This window comes from Papaver somniferum, chromosome 3 (assembly GCF_003573695.1).
Source record: "Papaver somniferum cultivar HN1 chromosome 3, ASM357369v1, whole genome shotgun sequence".
Classification (NCBI taxonomy): domain Eukaryota; kingdom Viridiplantae; phylum Streptophyta; class Magnoliopsida; order Ranunculales; family Papaveraceae; genus Papaver; species Papaver somniferum.
Window position 1 is genome coordinate 97,826,382 of NC_039360.1, and position 22,098 is coordinate 97,848,479.

The following is a 22,098-nucleotide window of genomic DNA, read 5'->3' on the forward strand; positions in this document are numbered from 1 at the left end:
AGAAGTAGCACTTTAGGCATTTTAAAGCATTCCGAGACCCAACCCCCTAGTTAAATTAATTACAGCGTGTTTGGATACATATCTGGTAGTTTTTTGATTTCTAGAAGTCAAAAAGTGAAAAGTCAGTTTGGGTGTGGAATTTTAGAATGACTTCTACAAGCATAAAAATTGATTTTTTGTGAAGCAAAATATATGGACTTCTGACTTCTGGAGAAGCAGAATTGTATCCAAACGCGCTATTAATGACACATGGAATGAGGCTCACCATGCCTCTTCTAGATTTTGTGTTCTCTTGTCTAGCCGGAGTTGTCGACCGACTCAATGATCCGTGGCAGCAGCTAGATTTTTAAACGGTTAGATTATTACCTTATAAATAACACACCATTTCAAACACTAAAACTCATACATTTCGATTTTTTCTTAAATTTTCTACTATAAAAAATAATTCTAGTATTTTAAATTCTTTAATCGAAATGTCTCGAAAGGCTATTATATTTTTCATGATGTGAAACTTGAAATTGATGTTGTTGTGATAAGATATGTGCTATTTTTTTTTAAAATTGAAAATATTAAAAGGGGAAGCATGGTGCAATTAGAAGTTAATGTAGGTGAATGTTCTGCTATAAGGAAAAGAAAAACTCACGCTTTCAAAATTAACATACGAAGTTACAAAAACCAAGAAAATTCCATTCCAGAATGTGTTGAATATAAGATACGTCCAATGAAGATACCCATGAGGCCATAGATTGTCCGAGATTTTTATCGAAGTCTTTATTTAAGTTTTTATTGTCTAAGTTATATCTTTTAAAAAATGGACACTGATATTATTTAATTGGAAAATATTTAGAATTTAAAAGTTCGACTTCCATTTTTGATTAACGGTGTTTATTATTACATTTAGACTTCATTTAATTAACTTGGTTTAATAGCGGAAAAATGCAAAACTAAGTTTTGTACTCACAATTTAATTTCGCCATAATGGCATGGAGTCAGACTTGTAAATTTGTAAAGCGAAATTGTAAAGCTCGCCTGATTTACTGTTTTAACTCGCGGACTCCGACCCGACCGATTTTTACCTGTAATCTGATGTTATTAGGGAAACCGATATTTCTTCTCTGGACTCCTCTGTTAGAGCATTGATCGGTGGAACTCGCATGCTTTGCTATCTCAAGCATGTTTGTCAATGTTAGTGATCAAAACTATAAGTCTTGATTTCTAGTCTACTATAGCTAAGGTCTCGGACTAGGATAGAAAGTGTAGTTGAGCTCAAGAACTCCATGGCAATCATCATACAAAACGAGGGACTACTCAAAGAACCGGTGGCTCTTCATCGAATAAAAGGTATGTGGAGACTTGAACTTATCTATCACTCAAAAGTATATTTATCTCATATCTTGAGACAAAAGTCGTTTTTGCTATATAGACTTAGATTATAAACATTTGCTATTTCGAGCCGAGTTTATCTGGCCTATCTATTTCTCGAAATATGTGTTGGTAAGCTTTCTCTTTAACCAAGTTCATCTTTACCTAGTGACGAAAGTCATGACAAGTTTCAATCACTTTGGAAATTGCTTACTTTGACAAAAAATATTTTGTGAATAACATCTATAGAATATCAACGTCCTCTAAGAATGTTCCAATGATTGAAATGAGAGTTTAGATTATATAACCATTGGAGGATATAAGCATTGTTTTGGAAACACATATATGTATAAGTCCTTATTCCTTGAACCGAAGTCTGCGAACTTTGTTGATCAAGAGAACCGGTATGGTGGCGTGAGCCAAGTCCGCGAACTCAGTCTGCGAACTAGCGGAAGTTCTTGTTCCGAGAATTTCTGCTGGAGTTTGTGAACTCCGTCCGGGAACTTAAGTCCGCGAACCCAGTCCGCGAACTTGAGTAGGTTATATCTAAAAACTATGTTTGTGAACTTATTCTTATATAAACTAAGGAATGCAAATTGCAAACTGTGGCTATATAGTTCATGAACCGATTCGAGTGAATCAAATCGTTTTTTCTTCGATTGTGTCTTGTGTAGTTACATAAGATTTCCTTGTAATTAAACAACTCTCTAAATAGTTCATTTGAGTCACTTGAACTAGTTATGGTGAAGAAGAATATGGTTGATATGAAAGTGATCATATGGCTAACCATTTGGTTGACTATTGTTGAACCAACAAATGTACAAGTTTGGGTATGGTTACACAAGCCTAGAAACGTGCATTTCATTTGTGTGTAACAAGATAGTTTTCGATCTAACGGTTGAAAGATATTAGCTTGAATCTAAATCAGGTTTTCATCTAACGGTGAATATTGAATGCTTTGTTACCAAGCTAACATTGATTGCAAACCCTGATTTGAAAGACTATATAAGGGAAATCTCTAGCAACTGGGAAACCTAATCCCCACACCTTCTGTGTGATACTAGTTGTGCTAAGCTAGAGTCGATTCTCCTTTAACCTTTGGTTTCTTCTTCTAAACTAGGTTAACGACTTAAAGACTTCATTGGGATTGTGAAGGCAGACCGGTACTACTTTCCCGTAGTTGTGTGATCTGATCTTGTTGTTTCTATCGTACGAGTACAATTGTAATAATTGGCTTGAGATTGATATCTCCGATAGGCAAGATATAAAAGTAATCACAAACACTCCGTCTCATCGTTTGTGATTCCACAAAATCTTTTTTCGCTGCGTCGATTAGGATTATTGTGAGGTGATTGATAATACCAGGATGTTCTTCACGAATATAAGTCCGGTTTATCAATTGGTTCATGTTCACCTTGGTTTATCAAAAGACAGAACAAAACTCGTAGGTATATTCGTGGGAGACGGATTTATCTATTACCGTAGACTTTTCTGTGTGATAAAGATTTGTTTATTAAAGTTTTCGACTTTGGGTCGTAGCAACTCTTAGTTGTGGGTGAGATCAGCTAAGGGAATCAAGTACGTAGCATCCTGCTGGGATCAGATACGTAGGAGCATAATTGTACCTTGGATCAGTGTGAGATCGATTGGGGTTCAACTACAGTACAAACCGAAGTTAATTTGGAGAAGGCTAGTGTCTGTAGCGGCTTAATACAGTGTGTGTTCAATCTTGACTAGGTCCCGGGGTTTTTCTGCATTTGTGGTTTCCTCGTTAACAAAGTTTTGGTGTCTGTGTTATTTATTTTCCTCATTATATTTTGTTATATAATTGAAATATCACAGGTTGTGCGTTGTTCAATCAATTAGAATATCCGACCTTTTGGTTGTTGATTTAAATTTATCGACACTTGGATATTGGTCTTTGGTACCATCCAAGTTATCTCTCTAGTATTTGATAAAACCTCGCAGATTTCTATTTGCTTGAGTATATATCAAATCGAGAGATTAAGATATAAACTCTTTGATATAGTTTTTATCTAGATTGAGTCTGACTGTCTAGTTGATTCTCTAGAAAGTATATTGGAGTTTTTCCATACAGATTGCTAAGAGAAATATTGGGTGTGGTTGTTGTACCCCCACTTTTTCAATTGGTATCAGAGCAGGAAAATACGTTCAAGACCTTACAAGTCTGTGTTTGTAGCGATCTGAGGATGGACGATAGTATATCTGATAAACGCGTCACCAGAAATAAAGGCTATGTTTTGTCTAATTCTATTAAATATAAAGATTCTTCAATCTCGAATATAGATGAACCATGTGTTCCAACAAGACAGACAGGCTCCGACATGAGTATTTCCGATTACCCTTCAAAAGAGTCTATCTCTCTAAATGAACGGGAAACAGCTGAAGAGAGTGTCTTGATTCTAAATCTTGCTAGAATCCAAGTTGATAGATTTAATCGGTTAAAACACCATGTCGATTTTCTGCTTGGTGTAATAAGAGACTGCAAATTCAAAGAAAATACTGAAGATCATTCTTCACGTATGACTCTTGAGGCTAGCCTCAAAAAGAATGCTTTGAAAATAGAACATCGCTTGAGTAAACTCTCTATTCAAGGATGCTCTAAGCAGTCTAATATACCAAGCACTTCTGCTACGCCTGAATCCAGAAGTAAAATTGGAATCTCTTCCTTTTAAAAAGAATGTGAATGAATTTCCCATTCATCAAGGATGTTCCACATCACATGGAAGGAAGAAATCTCCTAACGAGGTTGTTAAGACTACCGTGTCTAATCACTCTAGTGATCAGAAAGTATGCCACTTTTGCGATGCAAAAGGCTCTGCTAAACAAAAGAGAAACTCTAGGTTGAATAAAACCTCCTTGGTTCAACTTTAACACACCTTAGACTTAATTATCAAAGGTGTAACTGACATTCGTATGTCTAAACCAGTTGGTTTTCGTACTTACCATGTGCTGTTACCAGGAAGGTCAGTTCAATGAGTTCCTCAAATGCTCTAAAGCAGAATATGAGTCTTAACAAGAATCGTCCAAGGAAAGATTATGTCGTTTCCTCTGGAAATAACATTTCCCTTAATGTGAACGAAATTCCAGAAGAAAGAAGAAAATTTGATTATATGAGAAATAACCTGATGGAGATAATTGAAGGATATAAAGAAATTGTCGACGGGTTGTCATCCTCCTCAAGTCAAAATTCTTCTGGTAAGAACTCTAACTATGTCTCGTATTTTTATGACAGTAAGTTTTATGATAAATTCTCACATAAAAATGGATCTCTTTCTAGATTTGGAAGGAAAAAGAGACTCGATCATAAACACAGTTCTTTTAATGAGCTCAGAGCTCATACTTGTGCTAATTAATCACAAGGGTTAATAACTTGATCATAAAAATCCCGTTGAGCAAGATGTGTAAAAATCAGGTATACTATGGCAATTTGGTGTTCTTCTTAGTTGAGCTATCCTCTTATCGTTTATAACTAAACTAGTGTTTGCAAACAATATTGCCTAAGAAGTATTTGTGTTGTCTAGTATCGTTTCTCTCTTTATGCAATTCTTTTGCAACTTTGTGGACTGCTACACTTTCTATAAATTACTCCTATGGTAAGGAATTTATTGAGCTATTTATGAATTCTCATGTAGCAAAAGTTCTTTTGTTGTTTTATTCCTTATGGGCCATGTTGTATTCGTATGTGTCCAAGGGTTACCATCACAAGTCAACGGTTTGCAAACCCTAGAGGTCTTCTTCCCTAAGAAACCATATAAATACTAAACCTCTGAGTCACGTTTGCGTACTCTAGGTTATTTTGGTTTATCAATAATATCATCCTTTTCACAATCGTGTGGTTTTGCTAAAGGTTTTCTTGATAAAGGTATTGGTTTTTAATCCGAAGGGAGGAAGAAAAGAACCCTTGTAGATGAAAATCATCCCAATGCCTCGTGTTACTATGCATATACTCATGAGAACGTTGAGAAGGATGATATGATTTCTTCTGAAGTGGTCCATGACTTTCTTAAGTATTTTGAGGAAGCAAAACTGCAGCTCGTTGATACTCTGAAAAGTCTTGATGTGTTAAAAACTGAGTTGAAAAAGGTTTCAACTGACCTTGGTCTCATAAAACCGCACATCAATGATCTTCATAAAGAGAATCTCTTCTTCGAAGATGAAATCGATGCTGCTAATAACAAGCTCAAAGACGCTAAGACTCGTGAGGATCTTGAACCGTCTATTTGACCTTTGTTCGTGTTCGGCCATGGCACTGGAGTATGCTTGTGTTCCCTAGCTTGTTGATTTCTTCTTTGTTTTCCTAGTAAATATTCTTTTCTTTTTTTTTATTAGAAGAAAAACTAGAGTTTGGAATAGCCATTATTGTGATTACACATAGCTATGTCCAATGTTTTCATCTTGATGTTTTTAGATTTATTGGTTTAAATTCTAAATTTGTTTGGAATATGAATTTTGCAGTATTAATCTTTCTGGTTTTATATATTGCAAATTTGTCATGGGATATGTGTGTTTACGTCCGTGAACTATGATTGTCCCATACCTTGTCAAAAGTAAAGTCTTTCGTATGTCGATATGCATGTATTGATAAAAGAATGAATAGACTTTTGACAAATACAAAAGTTAAGCCTATTATGTCAATTATTGATGGAAGATAGGTTAAAATCTTTTGTTTGCAAGGATTATGTCTATTGAATGTCATTATGCGAATAGTGATGGAAAATAGAATGAATCCTTGTGTATTCCGCAGTATTGATCTTCCCGATCCATATTTTATGTATTACTGTGAGGCTCCATAAAGTGTCTTATGTTGAGCATTGAACGACCAAGTTGATTATTTTTATGGCTAGCTATGTTGTTGTTGTTCCGTGAGGTACTTTATGTCGAGCATATTCAACTAAATTAATCATCTTGTTTGATTATTTAGTTGTTGCTCCGTAAGTTTTCTTATGTCGAGCATGACCAATTAAATTGATTACTTTTGTGATTAGTTTGGTTGTGTATTTCGATTATATTAATTATGGGTTCTCTTGTGATTAATCTAATTGTATGTTTTTAAGTCTCCATAAGTTCACTTATGTTGAGCATTTCTCGATTAAATTAATCATGGGTTCTCTTGTGGTTAGTTTAGTTGAATATTTTTGGATTCAAATTCATACTTGTATGTGATTTTTTATGTCCAAAGAAATCCTTCTTTTCTTTCAAAATTAAGGTCGCCCTTGTTGTTCTTTCGGGAATGACATTAAATGGGGGAGAGTTCTTAATTGAACTGGTGCTTAATTGCCAAATCTTTGTGGGGAGTGCGGCTGTGGAATATTATATGGGTGTCTTGTATTTTTATAAATTCCTTGATGAATGCATTTAGCTTTGGATTTATGATTACATCTAAATAAGATAATATATTTTTGCTTTCTTTTGGTCAAGAAATGTCTCTTTCGGAAATTTCATGAGGATCCCGTTCTTGTATCTTTGCCAATTTTATTGACAAAAAGGGGGAGAATTAATATGTAGTTCACACTACAAATACATATGGTTTTCGGACCATTATGTAAGGGGGAGTGGTTTCCATGTGAGATGGATCATTGACTAAGGGGGAGTGATACATATCACCATAGTATTGTTGTTGAAGTTGTGATACAATTGAACATTGACGCTTTGTAATAATACTATTGCACTGTATAACAATGATTGAGAACTCTTGTTTTCTCGTTGTTATAGCTATGGATTTTCAACAACGATGATGCTGAACTTACAACCTTTGGGATCATTGGAGTACTTGGAAGTGACGAAGATTTCAAGTAATGTTGAAGATTAGGCATATGGAATAGGAGCTACAAAAGTTAATTTATTTATTTTTTGTATTCCATATGTATTGATAGTTTTGTCACTAAAATTGACAAAGGGGGAGATTGTTAGAGCATTGCTCGGTCGAACTCGCATGCGTTGCTATCTCAAGCATGTTTGTCAATGTTAGTGATCAAAACTATAAGTCCTGATTTCTAGTCTACTATAGCTAAGGTCTCGGACTAGGATAGAAAGTGTAGTTGAGCTCAAGAACTCCATGGAAATCATCATACAAGACGAAGGACTACTCAAGGAACCAGTGGATCTTCATCGGACTAAAAGGTATTTGGAGACTTGAGCTTATCTATCACTCAAAAGTATATTTATCTCCTATCTTGAGACAGAAGTCATTTTTGCTATATAGACTTAGATTATGCACATTTGCTATTTCGAGCGGAGTTTATCTCGCCTATCCATTTATCGAAATATGTGTTGGTAAGCTTTCGCTTTAACCAAGTTCATCTTTACTTAGTGACGAAAGTCATGACAAGTTTCAATCACTTTGAAAATTGCTTACTTTGACGAAAAATATTTTGTGAATAACATCTATAGAATATCAACGTCCTCTAAGAATGTTCCAATGATTGAAATGAGAGTTTAGATTATATAACCATTGGAGGATATAAGCATTGTTGCGGAAACACATATATGTATAAGTCCTTATTCCTTGAACCGAAGTCTGTGAACTTTTTTGATCAAGAGAACCGACATGGTGGTGTGAGCCAAGTCCGCGAACTGGCGGAAGTTCTTGTTCCGAGAATTTCTGCTGGAGTTTGTGCACTCCGTCCGGGAACTTAAGTCTGCGAACCCAATCTGCGAACTTGAGTAGGTTATATATAAAAACGATGTTTGTGAACTTATTCTTATATAAACTAAGGAATGCAAATTGCAAACCGTGGCTATATAGTTCATGAAACGATTCGAGCAAATCAAATCGTTTTGTTTCGATTGTGTCTTGTGTAGTTACATAAAATTTCCTTGCAATTGCGTGTTCTATTAATACCTTACAACATCAAAGTTCGCGTGGTAGTAGAAGACAAACTCCAAATTCAAAAGCCCAGCATTTCAGAAAAGCTATGAATGAATAAAGTGGGGCTGGTGTTTAGAATGCAACAGGAAGTTCCGACATGTCAGCTAGAGGACTTTGCAATTTCTGCAAGAAAGACAAGGAGAGACACCACGAAGGTTCATTGTTCAGTGCAAGAAATTTGATGGATCCAGGCAGGGTACCAATTGAGTTGTCACAATTAACAAATCCTGAGAGTTTGCTTATAGCACGTGTGCACCCGACGATGTCAGTATATAGGGTTAAAGGCCAACAGTACAAATATGGGGGAAATGTCATTAATTTTGTGCAAGATGTTAATGTCATCGCTAGTGTTCTTCCACACAAACCAAAAGATTTGTCTGCAGTTTTGATTATAAAGAGGACCGGAATGAATTCAAACAAAGAGTTTGTTGTGCGGCGGGAATATGTACGGGAAGCTCTATTGTGGCTGGAAAAAAATCATACATATTACCATGGTATATCTATCAGTGATGGAAACATCAATGAATTACCTGAGAATGGCATTCCCGATGACCTTCCGGGTATGGGTGGAAATGAAGACCAACAAAGAAGCGATAGTCTCTTCGGGGAACAAAGCAATGAGGACGGGTACGATGGACCTCCGGAGTTGCAAGACCAGAGTTTTCATATAAATGAGTTTGAAACTGTTGGTACAATTGGAGCGATCGTACAACCAGATCAACAAAGATGTATCATAAGAGCTTTGGAGAGCGCCGAGGTAGATCAAACCATTGCAGACATGTCGTTTACAGGTGAGCTCAATATATCTCTATGTTAGGTTCTTAACAAACTTACCATGCTGACATGAACACTTCTAACTTAATCATATTTTTGTAGTTTGTGGTATTGTATCTGTCTGTTGATGTCCCAACTTCAATACCACCATAAAAAATCAAATCAGTTAGCCAGATTAGTCAAAGAAACATCAACCTACACATGGCATACTTTTTGATCATAATTTATTAGTTAAGGAAATGCAAATACCTCTCCGACGGCAAGTACTGGAATCTTAAATAGTTTATTGAAACACATCAAAAAAAGGGGAAAAGGGCGTATTGTAGTTTCGTCCTTTCATGATGTTTTGTACATCTGTTCTTGTTCTTATTAATATCAAAAGCTAATTTTGTCGATGTTTTTTAACTTCTTTTTTTTATCTTTGAAACTGATCATCAAGTCTTCTTATATACTGTGCTTGTTTACAGGTGAAGTTATCGATGAGTTTACAACAAAGAGGTATATCACCATGGCGTTCCCGACTCTATTTCCTTATGGTACTGCTGATTTGCTACAATTGAGGCCTAGAAAAGTCCGTGAATGCCAGTATTTTCAATACCTAATGAAATACAAGGATGGGCGCTTCGTACGGGACTCGAGATTCAGGTATTTTGCACTAAATTCATTGACTAGGTGGCGTGCATTGTCCTTAGGATCCGTTTATGTCAACAACAGTCCGCAAGATGGTAACGAAAAAGCTGGGGTCTAACAACACCACCCAATATTTCGCTTAGCAATCTGTATGGACTAACTTCGAAATACTTTGCTAGAGAATCAATTAGACAGTCAGATTTAATCTAGATAAAAGTATCTCAAGGAGTTAATATCCCTCTCTTGATTCGATTTTTACTCAAGCGAAAAACAATAGCGAGTCTTTATCAAATAAAAGGAAAAACTTGGACGGTACCAAAGACCAATGTCAAGGATCAATCAATATCAATCAATAACCAAAGGCTGTATTTCCAATTGATGATCACGAACGCACAACCTGTATTATTTCAATTATATAAAATATAATGCGGAAAAGAAATAACACAGACACCATAAATTTTGTTAACGAGGAAACCGCAAATGCAGAAAACCTCGGGACCTAGTCCAGATTGAATATACACAGTATTAAGCCGCTAGAGACACTAGCCTACTCCAAGCTAACTTCGGACTGGACTATAGTTGAACCCCAATAAGTCTCCCACCGATCCAAGGTACAGTTATCCTCCTACGCCTCTGATCCCAGCAGGATACTGCGCACTTGATTCCCTTAGTTGATCTCACCCACAACCAAGAGTTGCTGCAACCCAAAATCGCAGACTTGATAATAAACAAATCTGTCTCACACAGAAAAGTCTATCAAAAGGACAAATCTGTCTCCCACAGATAAACCCTAGGTTTTGTTCCGTCTTAAGATATGAAATCAAGGTGAACAGGAACCAATTGATAATCCGGTCTTATATTCCCGAAGAACAACCTAGATTAATCAATCACCTCTCTACAATCCTTCCTGACTACACAGGCGGTTTGTCGAGGAATCACAAACAGTGAGACGAAGATGTTTGTGACTTCTTTATCTTGCCTATCGGGGAACTCTCACGATCTCAAGCCAATCAATCGATTGTACTCGTACGATAGAAGATGCAAGATCAGATCACACAACTACGATAAAAGTAGTATCGGTCTGGCTTCACAATCCCAATGAAGTCTTTAAGTCGTTAACCTGGTTTTAGATAAGAAAACCAAAGGTTAAAGGAGAATCGACTCTAGCGAGCGCACTGGTATCACACAGACGTGAGGGGATTAGTTTTGCTCAAAGCTAGATGTCTCCTTTATATTAGCCTTCAAATCAGGGTTTTTCCTTAGTTACAAAGAAATCCATATTCACCGTTAGATGAAAACCTGATTTAGATTCAAGCTAATATTTCTCAACCGTTAGATCGAAAACTTAGCTTGTCACACACACTTGGGTAGACGTTTACTGGGTTTGTGAATACCGTTCCCAAACGTCTACGTGTATGTTGGTTCAACAAGTAACCCAAAAGGTTAACCATATGAGAATTTCATATTAACCTTGTTCTTCTTCACCATAACTAGTTCAATTGACTCAAATGAACTAGTTAAAGAGTTGTTCAATTGTTGTGAGATATTATGTAACTACACACGACACAATTGAAACAAAGATGATTCGATTCGATTGAATCGGCTCATGAACTTTATATCCACGGTTTGCATAAAACATTCCTTAGTAATTTAAGTTTCATGTTAAGAGCACATCTCTAGATCATAACCTCTTAAGTTCACAAACAAGTTCGCGGACTTAAGTAAACCGGTTGAGTTTTCCAAACTCAGCAGAAATTCTCGGAAAGAGAACTTCCGCCAGTTCGCGGACTGGGTTCGCGTACTTTGCAGACAAACGAGTTTTGAAAAATCCAGCAGAAATTCTCGGTCGAGAACTTCCGACTGTTCGCGGACTTGGCAAGCCAATTCCACAATCCTTCCGATTTCTCTTGATCAACAAAGTTTGAAAACTTCGGTTCAAGGAATACATGGTTATGTAATTTAAACTCTCATTTCAATCATTGAGACATTCTCAGAGGACGCTATGTAGCCGTTACTAAAAGACCGATTCACGTCAGAGCAATTCTCAAAGTGATTGAAACTTTTCATGACTTTCGTCACTAGGTGAAGATAAATTTGATCAAAGCGAAACTCTTTACTAACACACGATTTCGAGAAAAAGATAAGCAATGAATTCTCAGCTCGAAATGTCAAATGTGTATGATCTAGTCTATATAGCATACGGCTTTTGTCTCATAAGAAGTAGGAGATAGAAGAGATAGACTTTTGAGTGATATATAAGTTCAAGTCTCCACATACCTTTTTGTTGATGAAGTTCCACGGTTCATTGTATATATCTTCTTCGTTGTATGATGAATCGCCATGAAGTCCTTGAGATCAACTACACTTTTCTATCCTAGTCTGAGACTTAGCTATGTAGGCTAGAAATCAAGACTCATAGTTTTGATCACTAACATTGACAAACATGCTTGAGATAGAAACGCATGCGAGGTTGACCGAGCTATGCTCTAACAATCTCCCCCTTTGTCAATTTTAGCGACAAAACTATTAATACATATGGAATACAAAAATGATAAACTTTAGTGGCTCCTATTCCATAGTCTAATCTTCAACGTTCCCTGAAATATTCGTCCTTTCAAGTACTCCAATGATCCCAAAGGTTGTAAGTTTAGCATCACCGTTGTTGAAGATACGTAACTATAACAATGAGAGAAATCGAGATTCTCGATCATCATTATACAATGTCATAGTATTATTATGTAACATTAAAGTCCAATTGTATCACAACTTTAACAATAATACTATGGTGATATGTATCACTCCCCCTTAGTCAATACTCCATCTCGATCATGGAAACCACTCCCCCTTACACAATGATCCGAAAACCATATGTATTTGTAGTGTGAACTACATTATTTCTCCCCCTTTTTGTCAATAAAATTGGCAAAGGTACAAGAACGGGATCATAATGAAATTTCCACAAGAGACATTTCATAGACTAAAATAAAAATACATACCAACTTAATTTAGATGCAATCATAAAGCCGAAACTAAATGCATTCATCAAGGAGTTTTAAGATACAAGATAACCCCTATAAAATTCCACAGCCGCAAACCCCGAAAGATATTACCATTAAGCACAAGTTCAAAAGAACTCTCCCCCATTTGATGACATTTTCGAAAGAACAACAAGAGCGACCTTAATTTCAAAAGAAAAGAAGGATTTTTTAATTGGACACCAAAAACCTTAGGAATGATTTCCTATATCCAAAGCTCAACCAAATTAATCACAAGTAAACCCATGATTAATTCAATTAGAATATGCAACTAAATCAAACCACAAAAGTGATCAATTTAATTGAAGATGCTCAACATAAGTAAACTTACGGAGCTACAACTAAGGTAAACATACAGAGATGACTAGCTTAATCATTCACATACTCAATATAAGGAAAACCTTATGGAATATACGACTATATCAACCAATAAAACATGATTAGCATAGCCGTTCATATACTCAACACAAGATTTATGGAATATATGAAAACTCAACTAGACTAATTACAAGAGAACTTATAATTAATCTAATTGGAATACAAACAACCAAACTAATTACAAAAGTAATCAATTTAATTTTCAAAGGATTTTGCTCAACAAAAGAAGACTTTCGGAGCAAATAACTAAATAACCAACCAAGATGATTAATTTAGTTCATAATGCTCGACATATAGCATCTTATGGAACAACCAACAAGCCAATAAGAATAATCGATTTAGTTGTATCGTTCTCAACATAAGTCACACAATGGAGCCTTTACGGTATTACATAACAAAATGGATCAATGAAGATCGATACCGTGGATAACATACAAGGATCTATTCTATTTTCCATCATAACGACATAATATACTTTATCCTTGTCAAACAAAATATTTTATCCTATTTTCCATCAAATACATGACTGCATAGGCATAACTTTTGTATTTGTCAAAAGTCCATTCGTCCTTTCATCAATACGAATACCAATTCATGAACGACTTTACTTTTGACCGCATATGGGACCTTCAAGTTCACGGACGCAAACAATACATATCTCATAAAATTGCAATATCACAAAATCATAATGATCAATACTGCAATAACATCATCCTCCAAATATTTTTAGAATTTAATACCAATAAACCTAAAAAATAACACAAGAAGATGAAAATAAAAATAGCTATGTGTAGTCACAATCATCGCTATTCAAAGCACTAGTTATTCTTCCAACTAATCCAAAAAGAAGACATACTAGGCAACAATTCCTTTGAGAAATTCTTTATCATTCCTGAACTCCTTGTTATCGACAGCCATCGGGACATAAGGTTCACGGAGATAAGTGTCAATACCCACGAACTGTCTTGGCTGAAGAGGTCGAATTAGGGTCCTCTGAATTTCCAAAGATTTAGACACGAACGTCTTTATTTCATAAATCTTCGTTCTTATTTCCTTTAACTCATCAAGAACATCGGAAAACTTCTGATACTTGGAAGGAACATCCCTGGGTTTTCTTGTATTCCTTATTTTTCTTTTCAGGGACTTAGAGACATGAGATTTGTCTTTTTCCTTGATTGAAGACTTAACAATCATGTTGACATCCTTTCTATATGACGACATAGTGCTTTGAGAACAGTTATAAACAACTGGATTTGTGTGATTGAATCACTTAACTCAACAAGTAGTCTTATATAGGATGTCAAGAGGAAAAATGAATGTAGGGTTCGAAACTTATTGACAGGTTCGTATACGCCCAACTCTAAAACCCTATGAAGAGTAGAATTGTTGATAATAACCCTTTATTTTATTTGATAGACAAGAAATAAAAAAACTAAGAAAAGAAGGAAAAACTCTTCTGAAGCCTGGATCAACACTCAATCTTGTATCTTTTTAAACATGCACATGAGACAAGATTTTCCCAACAACACAATCAAGTTTTGTTTCGATGAACAATGATTTGTCCATCTTTTTCCTCATGGGAGGAATCCTCTGATATTTGTCTATCAAAACGATTTGACCATATTTTCTTTTCAAATGGTCTTATTCTATCCCTGGAAACCAACTTCTTAGATGAAGATAAGATCCTACATACCTCGGAGGTCTTCTGAGCAAGTTTCAGCTTCCTTGCTAATCGATCTACTCTTCGTTGAAGTTTGATGGCGTGCCTTATTTGGTGATTGTATTTGTAATACCTTGATAGTTCGTGTCCCTTCATCGAACAAAACGAGCACGTCAAACTTGGATAGTATTCAGGCATCTGAGATGTGCAAGCAAACAGACATACAGTTGATCCTGAAACATCACTGACAGGGTTTCCAGTTATCGGATTCAAAGAATCTTCCAGCTTGATTGGGTTTCCCTCTTCTCCGAACCCATTGAGGTTGATATATGTATTGCTACAACTATCAAAATCTATGTTTTCACAAAGAAGCCCTACACTTGATTTCCTATCTTCATCGGAATCATAGGTTTCAGACATTTCATCAAGTGTTACAGCTAGACCTTTATTCCCAGTGTATTTTCTACGATTTGGGCATTCGTTAGCAAAATGGCCAAAACCCTTACACTTAAAGCACCGAGGCATGTCCTCGTCAGCATCCCTGTTTTTAGGAGGTACGCGACCGTGAGGTTTGTTTGATGACTTAGGTTTGTCTCTTGAAAACCATTTACTTCTCTTCAACAGAAGATCCCTAAAATGTCTTATGATCAAGGAGACTGATTTGTCAAGGTCTTCATCCGAAAAATCATCCTCAGACTGATCATCCTCAGAGACATGAACACTCTTACCTTTGACAAGTAATTTAGTGTTCTTTTGTGTTTTAAAGGAAACATCCTTACCGTCTTTGGATGTATGCTCATGATCAAATATCTTAAGCTTACCAACCAAGGTGTTTCTGGAAAGATTATCGAGGTTATTCCCCTCAACGGTGGCATGCTTCTTAGACTCGTATCTAGATGACAGCGATCTGAGAATTTTCATCACAATGTCCTTTTCAAGAATAGTCTTACCCAATGCAAAAGATGTATTAACAATTTCAGACACTTTGTGATTAAACTCATCAAATGTTTCTTCATCTGCCATACGAAGGTTCTCCCAATCGGAATTAAGGTTTTAAAGCCTAGCATCCCTTCAAATGCGATTTCTAATATATCCCAAGCATCTTTAGATCTAGTGAAATTTGTCACATGATGCTGAAGATTTGGGGTAATTGCATGTATGATAGCATTCAAACTGTCGAAATTTTGCTTTGCAGCAGTTATCTCAACAGCGGTGTATTCACCAATAGGTTTGGGAACATTTATATTTCCGACTGCCACAACGGGAGCATCATATCCATTAACCACATATACCCATGATTGAAAATCACGCGATTGAAGAAAAGCTCGCATAACAATTTTACACCATAAGTAATTGAAGCCATCAAAGACTGGTGGTACGTTAATAGAGATAGCACCTCGGTCCATAGAGTCATATCGCTACAAACACAGACTTGTTAAGTCTTAAACGTGTTTTCCTGCTCTGATACCAATTGAAAAAGCGGGGGTCTAACAACACCACCCAATATTTCGCTTAGCAATCTGTATGGACTAACTCCGAAATACTTTGATAGAGAATCAACTAGACAATGAGACTCAATCTAGGTAAAAGTATCTCAAGGAGTTAATATCTCTCTCTTGATTCGATTTTTACTCAAGCTAAAAATAATAGCGAGTCTTTATCAAATACAAGGAATAACTTGGACGGTACCAAGGATCAATCAATATCAATCAACAACCAAAGGTTGGATTTCCAATTGATGATCACGAACGCACAACATGTATAATTTCAATTATATAAAATATAATGCGGAAAAGAAATAACACAGACACCAGAAAATTTGTTAACGAGGAAACCGCAAATGCAGAAAAACCTCGGGACCTAGTCCGGATTGAATACACACTGTATTAAGCCACTACAGACACTAGCCTAATCCAAGATAACTTCGGACTGGACTATAGTTAAACCCCAATCAGTCTCCCACCGATCCAAGTTACAGTTATACTCCTATGCCTCTGATCCCAGCAGGATACTGCGCACTTGATTCCCTTAGCTGATCTCATCCACAACCAAGAGTTGTTGCAACACAAAATCGCAAACTTGATAATAAACAAATCTGTCTCACACAAAAAAGTCTATCAAAAGGATAAATTTGTCTCCCACAAATAAATCCTAGGTTTTGTTCCGTCTTAAGATATGAAATCAAGGTGAATAGGAACCAATTGATAATCCGGTCTAATATTCCCGAAGAACAGCCTAGATTAATCAATCATCTCTCTACAATCCTTCCTGACTACACAGGCGGTTTGTCAAGGAATCACAAACAGTGAGACGAAGATGTCTGTGACTTCTTTATCTTGCCTATCGGAGAACTCTTACGATCTCAATCCAATCAATCGATTGTACTCGTACGATAAAAGATGCAAGATCAGATCACACAACTACGATAAAAGTAGTATCGGTCTGCCTTCACAATCCCAATGAAGTTTTTAAGCCGTTAACCTGGTTTTAGAGAAGAAAACCAAAGGTTAAAGGAGAATCGAATCTAGCGAGCGCACTAGTATCACACAGACGTGTGGGGATTAGTTTTGCTCAAATCTAGATGTCTCCTTTATATAGCCTTCAAATCAGAGTTTTGCCTTAGTTACAAAGCAATCCATATTCACCGTTAGATGGAAACCTGATTTAGATTCAAGATCATATTCACAACCGTTAGATCGAAAACTTAGCTTGTCACACACACTTGGGTAGACGTTTACTGGGTTTGTGAAAACTGTGCCCAAACGTGTACGTGTATGTTGGTTCAACAAGTAACCCAAAAGGTTAACCATATGAGAATTTCATATTAACCTTGTTCTTCTTCACCATAACTAGTTCAATTGACTCAAATGAACTAGTTAAAGAGTTGTTCAATTGTTGTGAGATCTTATGTAACTACACAAGACACAATTGAAACAAAGATGATTCGATTCGATTTAATCGGCTCATGAACTTTATAGCCACGGTTTGCATAAAGCATTCCTTAGTAATTTAAGTTTCATGTTAAGAGCACATCTTTATATCATAACCTCTTAAGTTCACAAACAAGTTCGCAGACTTAAGTAAACCGGTTGAGTTTTCCAAACTCAGCAGAAATTCTCGGAAAGAGAACTTCTGCCAGTTCGCGGACTGGGTTCGCAGACTTTGCACACAAATGAGTTTTGGAAAATCCAGCAGAAATTCTCGGTCGAGAACTTCCGACATTTCACGGACTGAGTTCGCGGACTTGGCAAGCCAATTCCACAATCCTTATGATTTCTCTTGATCAACAAAGTTCGAAAACTTCGGTTCAAGGAATACATGGTTATGTAATCTAAACTCTCATTTCAATCATTGAGACATTCTCAGAGGACCTATGTAGTCGTTATTCACAGACGGATTCACGTCAGAGCAATTCTCAAAGTGATTGAAACTTTTCATGACTTTCGTCATTAGGTGAAGATAAACTTGATCAAAGAGAAACGCTTTACCAACACACGATTTCGAGAAAAAGATAAGCAATGAATGCTCAACTCGAAATGTTAGATGTGTATGATCTAGTCTATATAGCATACGACTTTTGTCTCATAAGAAGTAAGAGATAGAAGAGATAGACTTTTGAGTGATAGATGAGTTCAAGTTTCCACATACCTTTTTGTTGATGAAGTTCCACGGTTCCTTGTATAGATCTTCGTCGTTGTATGATGAATCACCATGAAGTCCTTGATCTCAACTACACTTTTTTATCCTAGTCCGAGACTTAGCTATGTAGGCTAGAAATCAAGACTCATAGTTTTGATCACTAACATTGACAAACATGCTTGAGATAGCAACGCATGCAAGGTTGACCGAGTTATGCTCTAACAGGAAATCTTTCGATTGAAAGAATTCGAGAAATTGTCTTATCAGGGGATACCAAGTTAGCTTCTCGTGTATCTTATTTCGCACAACAAATTCGTGGAAACAGAGATTACTGGTACAGCAGATTAAAGGAACTTTTAGCAATGGTGAAACAATTAGGGCCAGCTACTTTGTTCTTCACACTTAGTGCAGCTGACTTACAGTTGCCTGAACTATATGCACTTCTTGACTCTGACAACATATTGGAAACTCTAGATCCAACAGAAAAGAGGCGAGAAAAGGCTAGACTCCTAAATGAGAATCCAATGATTGCTTCGTGGTTTTTCCAGAAAAGGGTGCAGATATTTTTCAAAGAGTATCTGAAAAAGGAGTTTGTTGTGGTTGATCATTGGTATAGATTTGAGTGGAAAAACCGAGGAAGAGGTCATGTCCACGGATTTTTGTGGATGAAGGATAAATCGAATGTTACCAATATTGCAACAGATGAGCGGGTACGTCGCTTAATTTGCCAATACTTTGACAACATACACCTTGTTTGTTTGCAGCTGACTCATCTGAGTCGTCTGGATCTGACTAAACTCACCTGACTCATCTGGGTCTGACTCACTAAGGTCTGAATCAAAAAATATGTTTGTTTTATGAATAAGACCTGACTCAACTGACTGATAATATTTGGACAGAAAATACCCTTAGATGCATAATTGAGTTAACTTTTCACTTCAGTGATAAGATTGAACTAAAAAACAAGTTGTGGACAGGAGATTTATACATAAATGAAAACAAAAAATACTACCACAGTAGTAGAAGTAAGATGAAATCAGAGTCTACCCGAGGACTACAACTTGGATTCAGCACACATAATTACAATTGATGGTTAACAGAGATGTAGGAGTTAACATGGATGTAAAGTCGCCTGCAACCATGTTATTTGACTGCCCTGAAAGCATAAAAATGGTGATTGATTCATATAAATCCCGAATGACAAACATGTAGTCAACACTTCCTTGGGTTACAAAAGTTATCAGCAGCAAAACTCCTGCAATGTAGTTACCTTTCTACTATAGAAGCAAGGAATGCTTTAAAGATGCAGTTATGTACACCTTGATCGGGCACTTCAGAGATATGCAAAAGCAGCAGAAAATACTACGACAGCTAAACAAGCCCCAGCTGTTTCTGTGATCTCTTGTAAGTCCATCTTTTGGAATAGCGAGTTCCCCGTGATAGATTCCACTCCCAAAGTTGTATCAAAAACAACCTATAGCAAATCAAAACTAAGAAAATTAAATCTTATTCATAGAGGATTGCAACTCGTATCAGATGATAATTGAAAGGTGAAAGTAAAAGAAAACATTCTAAAACATGACCAGATCCTAGTCAAAACCCGAGCCATATTTTAGACCTTGAGTCGAATAATATACATGTTTTAAATGTAGAACGATAAACAACAGTTGAAGATCAAAAACTACCATTGAGATACGACCAAAGATCATTTCAATATCCTGAGTCTTTCTCGAACTCTCAATATACTCTGATAAATTGGGGAAAAACGGTGACCCTCCATCGTATTCATCAGTTTCAGCGTAATCACCGTTATCAATGGTAGTGTCGATAGGGAGGAGTCATCCACTTAGGATCCAATCATTTAGAAGAAAAAATTCATCAATTCCAAATACTACTCAGGCATTGCCTTAAACATTCATTTCATCACGCATGAATTGAAAAATACACACTCCAAATACGCCACAACAAATGCAAAGGTTGCCTACAGAGGTTAGCTACGACCAGCAAATGAAACATACATGGAACATGTACCTCAACACTATGAATTAACTACGACATTTACCTTCAAGATACAAGTCTATAGTAAAATTTCTCTAACCATATTAAGCGAACATTAAGCTCAAATCAACGATTATTTGACCATATCTTTGCAGGAAAACATGTTATTGTTTGACTATTTCTTAGTCTTTTAAGTTCTTCTGTTGCGCAAGTTCAAGGATACCGTAAGTTAAATCTGCCGGTTTGAGCAGCAGTCTTTTGAAGGAGGGAATCAAAATAGTAAAGAAATTTGAAAAGCTTCTGTCGCACAAGTTCAAGTGCTTTCCTGAACTTACAGTCACTATATCCTATAAATCCTACTCTGATTTTTTCTATTTTGTCAAGCGTTGTTACAGACTTTTAAAGTTTGCAAATGATAACAACTACATAGGAATGATTTTGAATTCATCCTTTTCGAGTTCTTCACGAAAATGTTGTTGAATGACTAACACTGATGCAGTGGTAGAAAAATCAGAATCAATAAGGATTTCTCCAATGGGTCCTAAATCTGGAGCTTCTTCTGAATCACTAACCCCAGACTCCAGAAAAGAAGTTACCCGGCCTCCGCGTCCTCCTCGGCCAACAATGAAAAAGGAATGCTGGCTTTCCAATGAATTCAATATAGAAACCATCTCTGTGCCACTTTCAACATGTTTTTCTGAGTACCCAACCTTTCTTAATGCAACTTGTTTCTCATAAATGTTTGCAAAATATTCATTATCCAGATTCAATTCCTTCTCGTCCATTAAGCTCAAATCAACGATAATTGAAAGGTGAAAGTAAAATTTCTCTAACCATATCCTTGAACTTGTACCCTTACGGTGCTACAAGTCAACGATTAGTGTGAGTAACAACAAAACCTCACTAGAGTACTACACTTACATTATGCTTATGATCCCACATTAACAAAATCTATGTAATTTCACTGTAGGCAATAAAACATTTAATAACGGAGGAATCATTAACTATAGCAACTTAACCAATGAATTAATTCTCCTCCAATCATTAACTATACAAATAAATCATCCATTATTTACTTAAAGAGGGTCTAAATGACATTACCTCAAGTGATCGAACACAATCGCTCAATCCACCCATTTTCCATTCTTTGTGGCCTTATATCAAATAATTCGTGTGCAGTGTTGTTGGCATTTTTTCTTGTTGTATTGAGCTCCTTTCTTAGCTCCTTCACCTCCAAGTTCAAGTTTTAAGCAGAACCCAAGTTTTATAATCACATCAGAACTCTAAAACATTCAACATACGAGTCATTCATTACTTGAAACCAACGACAATGATTGGCAATATGAAAATTAAGCAGCCAAAAGAAAAGCCAAAATGAATTAACCATGTGATGCTAGGAGGTCGAGATTAAGGAGAAGTAGAGATGAGTTAGGAGATCAGCTGAGAGATTAAGTAGATCTAGGGTTTTCTCCCATTTCTGCTTCTGCTCTAGACGGAAGAAATTAAAAGAGATGAAAATGATATCTTTGATATAAAATGTCCAGAACTGTTTCGTCAGTTCCAGCGAGTCAGTGGTTTGAGCCATGACTCAGGGGCATTTTTATGCCTAACTCCACAGATCCCGAGTCAGGGGTTAGGGATGACTCAGATGCCGAGTCAGGGGTTGCCAAAATCACAAAGCAAACAGTCTGACTCGGTGCGAGTCAGGGGTTGACTCAGACCCAGACACC

The 22,098-nt window shown here is 36.4% G+C and overlaps 1 protein-coding gene across 1 annotated transcript; it reads left to right on the plus strand.

Annotated features, from left to right (window-relative positions):
* Positions 1 to 8,351: 8,351 nt before the first annotated feature.
* LOC113359778 lies at positions 8,352 to 9,776 on the plus strand. The gene is made up of 2 exons (XM_026603359.1): positions 8,352 to 9,045; positions 9,496 to 9,776. The coding sequence occupies exons 1-2, from the start codon at positions 8,352 to 8,354 to the stop codon at positions 9,774 to 9,776; spliced, it is 975 nt and encodes a 324-aa protein (XP_026459144.1).
* The last annotated feature ends 12,322 nt before the right edge of the window (positions 9,777 to 22,098 follow it).

Bases quoted from the DNA above. Each gene is read 5' to 3' on its own strand.
- LOC113359778 (XM_026603359.1), top strand. From the start codon at position 8,352: ATGTCAGCTAGAGGACTTTGCAATTTCTGCAAGAAAGACAAGGAGAGA. The intron at 9,046-9,495 runs GTGAGCTCAATA...GCTTGTTTACAG, and splicing joins TGCAGACATGTCGTTTACAG to GTGAAGTTATCGATGAGTTT.